The sequence below is a fragment of the Microtus ochrogaster genome, unplaced genomic scaffold (assembly GCF_000317375.1).
Source record: "Microtus ochrogaster isolate Prairie Vole_2 unplaced genomic scaffold, MicOch1.0 UNK8, whole genome shotgun sequence".
NCBI classification, from domain to species: domain Eukaryota; kingdom Metazoa; phylum Chordata; class Mammalia; order Rodentia; family Cricetidae; genus Microtus; species Microtus ochrogaster.
In genome coordinates this window covers 2,493,998-2,499,997 of record NW_004949106.1, presented here as the reverse complement: position 1 = coordinate 2,499,997, position 6,000 = coordinate 2,493,998, and the positions used below count along the sequence as shown (strand labels likewise).

Genomic DNA, 6,000 nt, shown 5'->3' with positions numbered 1-6,000 from the left:
GCTTGTTCTGCTGTTGGCTTCTGAGAAAGCCCAGAGAAGCCACGAGAAGAGGGGCTGTGTGGAGCCCTCTTTACCCTGCCCTAAAGACTTTCAATGATTGATCAAGCAGCCCCTGGGTGACCAGTTCAGTGCCTCTGACGACAGCATAAACCAGTTGGAATGTGGACTATAAAGATGCCCAGGGCGGTACCCCCTGCTCCCTGCCCTCCCCCATTCACCCGCTGTCTGGAAACGCAGGGAGACAAGCTGGTCTCTGCAGTGAATCTGAGATCCACGCAGGGGCCCTGCGGGGAAGCAGACAGATGCTCGCTCCAACATACACACCTTTGTAATTGGATCTTCAACGTCACGACGTGATAGACGTCTTGAAGCATGTCGGCCACGGTTGCGTCAGGGGCGTCTGTCACATAACTGAGCGGGAGGGGGTTCCACCGCCCCAGCTTGATTATTCCTGCACAGGGAAGAGAAACACAATAAGCACATATCCGCGATGTGTTCAACCCTTCCACAGCGAGTTCAGCGTCAAGAAGGCCGTCCAATGGTCACCACTGGATGCCCACTCTGAGAATCTACAGGCAAGGAGGCATTCTTCTCTGGCTCCAACTGAGTTAGGGAACTGCGTGGAGGAGATAGGGCATGGGAAGGATGAGGTTTAGCCATTGACAATGGGTTCTTCTATGTTTCTCCGTGCCTTGAAATACTTAGAAAACCATACGGATATTTCCTTTCTCCAAAGTCTTGTTTCACAGTCTAACTTAAGACTGACGCTAAAGATACATGATTAAATATTCAAGATGGCTGATTTCATAGACAAAAAAAAAAAAAAATTAAAAGAAAAAAAAAAAGCAGGCTTCACCTAAATACAAGACTTGGTTTTGAATTGAACAAGAAAACTGCTGTGTAGTCTCCAGGCTCCGTCACCTAGTGTGGTGTGACTCCCAGGGGCACACAGCGCTGGCAGCCCCCGGAGGAGCCTCACCTTGCCTTCTGGTCCATTTGTTGCAGCTCAGAATAGCAAAGATGCCTTCAGCTGCCTCTTGGTTTTTATGCCTGGGTTCTTTTTAGAATGACAATGGCACCTTTCCCCTGTGGGTTTCCTGCTGTTGGTGGTAAGCCCAGGTGATAGACAGAACAAAGTTATCCTGGGCTAGCTTGGGATTCAAAGAGAGGTAATCCCTATTGCTGGAAGATTCATGGGTGCCTGGACAGCCCTGGGAAATGCTGGCTTATACACCATATGGGCAGATGGGCCCCTCTGGTCTGGAGCGCGGGGCACTGAGAAACTTGATGAGAAAAAACAGAGACACTCACTTCATAAATGACATAGGGTAACAAAATTTTTATTTCCGTGCTATGAAAACTCTGATGGTCCCCAAGGGATGTCAGAAATTGTCACATATAAAAACGTTATGTTTTAGAGATAGTAGAAAAACAGTGTTTTTATTTTTCCTTTTGACGACACAGGTGAGTCCAACTACATTGTTCCTTTAAAATACATATATATCCTTTTTATCACTGAAGAGAGAACACCTGCACCGCCAAAGGTACTGTTAAGAGATTCTCAAAATGACTCTGGAGCCGAGAGACAAATGTCTGAGGGTTGGAAATGACCTTCCTGGTGAGGGCCACGTCCTGTCCAAGACAGAAAGAAATGAACGCGCCGATGCCTGACATAATGCTTGAAAACAGGGAGGGAAGCAGAACAAAAATATTAAAATGATACACTGTTTCAGTATTAAGACTTAACAATCTGCTCCTGAATATGCTACAGTATAAATAGTGCCTGGACCCGGCCCCAGCTAGGCAGCGCGGCTCTCATTCATGATGCCTTATGTCTCCAGTTCTGGCTCCTGGAGCCCTCCTTCCCCTGCCAAGAAGAGCTGTTTTTCATGGGGGATAGCTTCCTTAACGTCTCCTCCCGTGACAATGAAAAGTGCACAGCATGCAGCACAGAGGAGACGCAAAATGAGCAGCCTCGGCCTGCTGGACAGCCACCCCCGAGAGGGCGGATCTGCCTCCGTCCTCCTTTTCGAGACGTGGCCTAACACATCCGACGGATCTGCCTCCGTCCTCCTTTTCGAGACGTGGCCTAACACGTCCGACTGCCACCTTTCTAAGAACACTGTTGTGTCATTTTCACTTCCTTTACAAAAAGTCGTTATGACGATCCCCCACAGGTTAAACATAAAGCGATCATACCCCAAAGGTGAGTTGTTTTAATTACAAGAGAACGGAGGAGAAAACGGATGTCAGCTGTGTTCTGTGATGGGCACAGAGAAGGATCTGCCAGTCATTTTGGTTACTATGACTGGGAAGGTCACCTGAAGAAAACGAACCCTGAAAACTTCCCGGCACGGTTCTCCGGGACATGCATCCTGCCGTGTATGCGATGGTGGTTCATCCCTTTTTATTTTTAAGGAGGATTCCACAGAGCAGCCAGACACAACCAAATATAGCTGCGTGACTTCATTTATATAAAGCCCAAGCGAAGCAAGACTCATCTATGGGAACAGAAGAGAGACTGAGCGGAGTAGGCAAGAGAATTCACTGGGAAGGATTTGCTTGTCTGGGCTAGTGGCTGCATGAGTCTCAATTTGTCAAAATGCATCAAACCAGCCTCTTCATATGAATATTTGTATTGTATGTAAATGATGCTGGCCGGGCATAGTAGCAAATGGCTGTAATCGCAGTAAGTTCAAAATCACCCTAGGCTATCCAGTGATTTCGAGGCTAGCCTAAGCTATATGGAAAGACTTTGTCACATCAAAGGAGGGCCATCTCAGTCAGGAAAATGCCTGCTGGGTAAGCCTGGGAACTGAGTTCAGATCCTCAGCATTCACACAAAGGCTGGGCATGGTGGTGTATACCTGCAACCTAGAGCAAGGACAGGAGACTGGCCAATCTCTGAAACTGCTGGCCGGCCAGTTTAGCTGGTCAGTGAGACTCACTGCAGACCCAGTGAGAGCCCCTGCCTCGGAAAATAAGGTGAGCGATGAAGGAAGACACACGATGTCTAATTGTGGCTCACACATGTGAGCAGATGCGCACACGCTCGCACACACACTGGACACACATGTGCACGACACGCATAGACACATACAAACACACACATACATACATACATACATACAAAAGCTGGGTATAGAAGCACCCAAAAGATAAAGAAATATCAAAAGTCCAAAGGTAGCTGGGCTTCATAGTGAGACTCTTGTTTCAAAACACCAAAACACACAAAAGGTTCTCCAGTACGTAAAAAATAGATCATATTCAACTTCCCTTGGGGGGGTGTGTGCAGGAAGAAATAGACTGAGGACAGGTCTCTCCGCGGAGGTGAACCTCCCTCCCCACCTTGATAAGCCAGAAGGAGGCTTGTCCGGGCTGGAACCAGACACTCAGTTGCTTCACACCGATGGATACCGCCACAGAGAGCATCTGTTCCAAGCTGGTTTCTACAGCTTCAAGGGAACGGAGGGTATGCAACTCTAGGGCAAGGGGCGGGGCAGGGCACGATTTTCCTTCTCTATATATCTAGAGGCTACAGCATCTCCTCAACTGTCCCCTTGGGGCAGAAGAGCTAGAGCCTCTCTCTTCAGTGTCCCTTCCCTCCAGCGAGGGTGAGTGAGTGCATTAACCACTCTGGAAAACACCCTTTGGAACGGTCTCCTTCCCTGACTAAAACAAATGACAAAAATATTACTTAGAATAATAGTCAAATGTTAATTGAAGAAATCGAACTGGGAAGCAGCACCCCAGCAACTGTGAGCGAGCAAGGGCTTCCAGGGAGATCGCTGCTGATTGGCCCTGGCTTCCACTGGCTTCTAACCATGTGACTCTAGCAATTACTTCATTTCTCCATGCCTCAAGCCGCTCATCTGTAAAATGGGATGAAAAAGTACTTCCTGTAAAGTGCATGCAATGCCCTTAGGACAGAGCTTCCTAAGAGAAGGCTGGAGAGAAGCATACACACTTTGGATGGCTCTGAACGCCTGCCTCAGTTCCTCCAGCACAGGCTGGTGATTGGCAGCAAGTTGAGTCACTCTGTACAGACTGAGATTTGGGGCCAGTTGTTTAGTTTCTCCACATGCCAGCTTTCCTGTCTACACAGTGGGGATGATGACCACGCCTACCTTCTGTACTGCTATGAGGCTTTCAATACACAGGGATTACCACGCCATAACAAATGCTCAAGGGGGGGGGGGTCTGTGCACATTTCTGAGTGAGGATATAAGAGATAAGAGCTCCTAAGCAATGCGATAGGAGATGAATGTCTCCTGGAGGAGGAGGAGGCTGGATGAGAAGAGAAAATCAGTCCACGGGAGTAAAGAATTTATGAACCAGGTGGGATTAACTACAACTAGCAATGTCATTCCGGCCTTTGGGGTAGGGTCACCAAATCCTGCAGGGGAGACAAGACAAGAAAACTGACCTAGGCCCCCTAGAGACAGTTTCTGATTCAGAGTATTAGGGAAATCTCAATAATCTGAGCAGAATCACTGGAATACAGATGTTGCCTGTAACACTTCAGCACTTCAGTCGAAGCTTCCTAACTCCAGAGTGTGAACGGAGAAAAATGCTGGTCTGGTTATTCTGACACACCGGCGGGCGTGTGCACGTGTCCAGTCCGGCACCGGGTGGATCTTTAGTACCCGGAGACCCCTTTTCCTGTTCTGAATGGGCATCACACTCTAACTCCACCTAGAGCACTGATCTCCTGTAGCTGCTTCTAGAATCTTGTACGTACTTCAGTCTCTAATCTAGGACTAATCTAATCTAAGCAGCCATCCAACGGGGTCTTTGTTAGGCACAGCCGCATGAGAGAACCCATGCGTGGCTTCTGAGTTTCTTCACAATATTCTTTTATAGTACTTTACAAGTGCCAAGTCTTATATGTTTTGATTTTTTTTTTTTGTCTGTTTCTTTGTCCATTTTCGAGCCAGGGTCTGACTACGATATACCCCAGGTTTGCTCAAACTCATGATCCTCCTGCCTCGGCCTCACGAGTACAGGGATTGGAGATGTGAGCTACCCCACACAACACCAGGTGCTTTCCAGAACCATCTGTTCATCTTTAGAGAGTCATTGTTAAAAGTGGCTTTAAAAATCAGTGGGGACCAGCCAGGACTAAAAACCGGGCTTCATCAGACCGCTAGACCTTCCTACTCAGCCCCACTGCTCTGAGCATGAGCCCCAATGCTAATTCCCCGTGCCAGGACAAGTCCCTTGGGCGGGGCTATGTTCACTCACCATCATATGTCAATCGGGGCATTGACGTTTATTCTGAAAACAGGTAATAAATGAAACCAATGCGAAGAGTTGGCTAAACCTGGGAGGTCTCTGGGGAAAGCGGTCCCCACAAGGGGCCACAGTAGACACCAACAATATCCCCCAAGTCACCCCACTATTTCCAAGAAAAGCAACATCTGTGAACATCTGGAGCGCCCCATGTCCAAGACTACTGCAGATGCAGCTCCAAGGTCTCTGAATCACAAATTAGGGGCCTTTCTCTTGGAGCTGAAATTCATACGAATGTTAACACGATTGAGTCGGACACAATATAAATAAAACTGTTTGTATCCAGACAAATCTGTTCACTCTGAAATACAGAATGCCAATCCACTCTCTGTATAATGCATTCAGACCAAATAACAAAATGCAATTGTAGGTAAATGTCCCATTAGTGACATAAAATTAAGTTGGGAATGGAAGCAATTTTTGTCTAAAATTAAAAAGATACAACAATGGAAACCACTTGTTCGGTCTCCCAATGTAATATCCTTTGAGAGTCAAAGGGTTGACGTTTAACAGGGGGAGCCATCCACAGCGCTTGTGCTGGTGTCTTCAGTATCTTACCCGTTTTTTAGTCTAAGAGAAACCACATACTCTGCTAAGTCGGAGCACAATTCCTGTCTTTCAAATGATCAACCTTTAATATATAAAAATCAGAGAGGGGGGATACCGCCAATTATAACTGAACAGCACAGAACGGAAGATTTGAGGAAG

At 47.3% G+C, this 6,000-nt stretch overlaps 1 protein-coding gene across 1 annotated transcript in view; it reads right to left on the bottom strand.

Annotated features, from left to right (window-relative positions):
* Window positions 1-6,000, bottom strand: part of Satb2 (SATB homeobox 2) — a 167,984-nt gene that overhangs the window by 96,416 nt on the left and 65,568 nt on the right. The window contains exon 4 of the mRNA XM_013353458.2: window positions 325-451. Coding sequence (XP_013208912.1) covers window positions 325-451 — 127 coding nt within the window. The remainder of the gene's footprint in view (window positions 1-324; window positions 452-6,000) is intronic.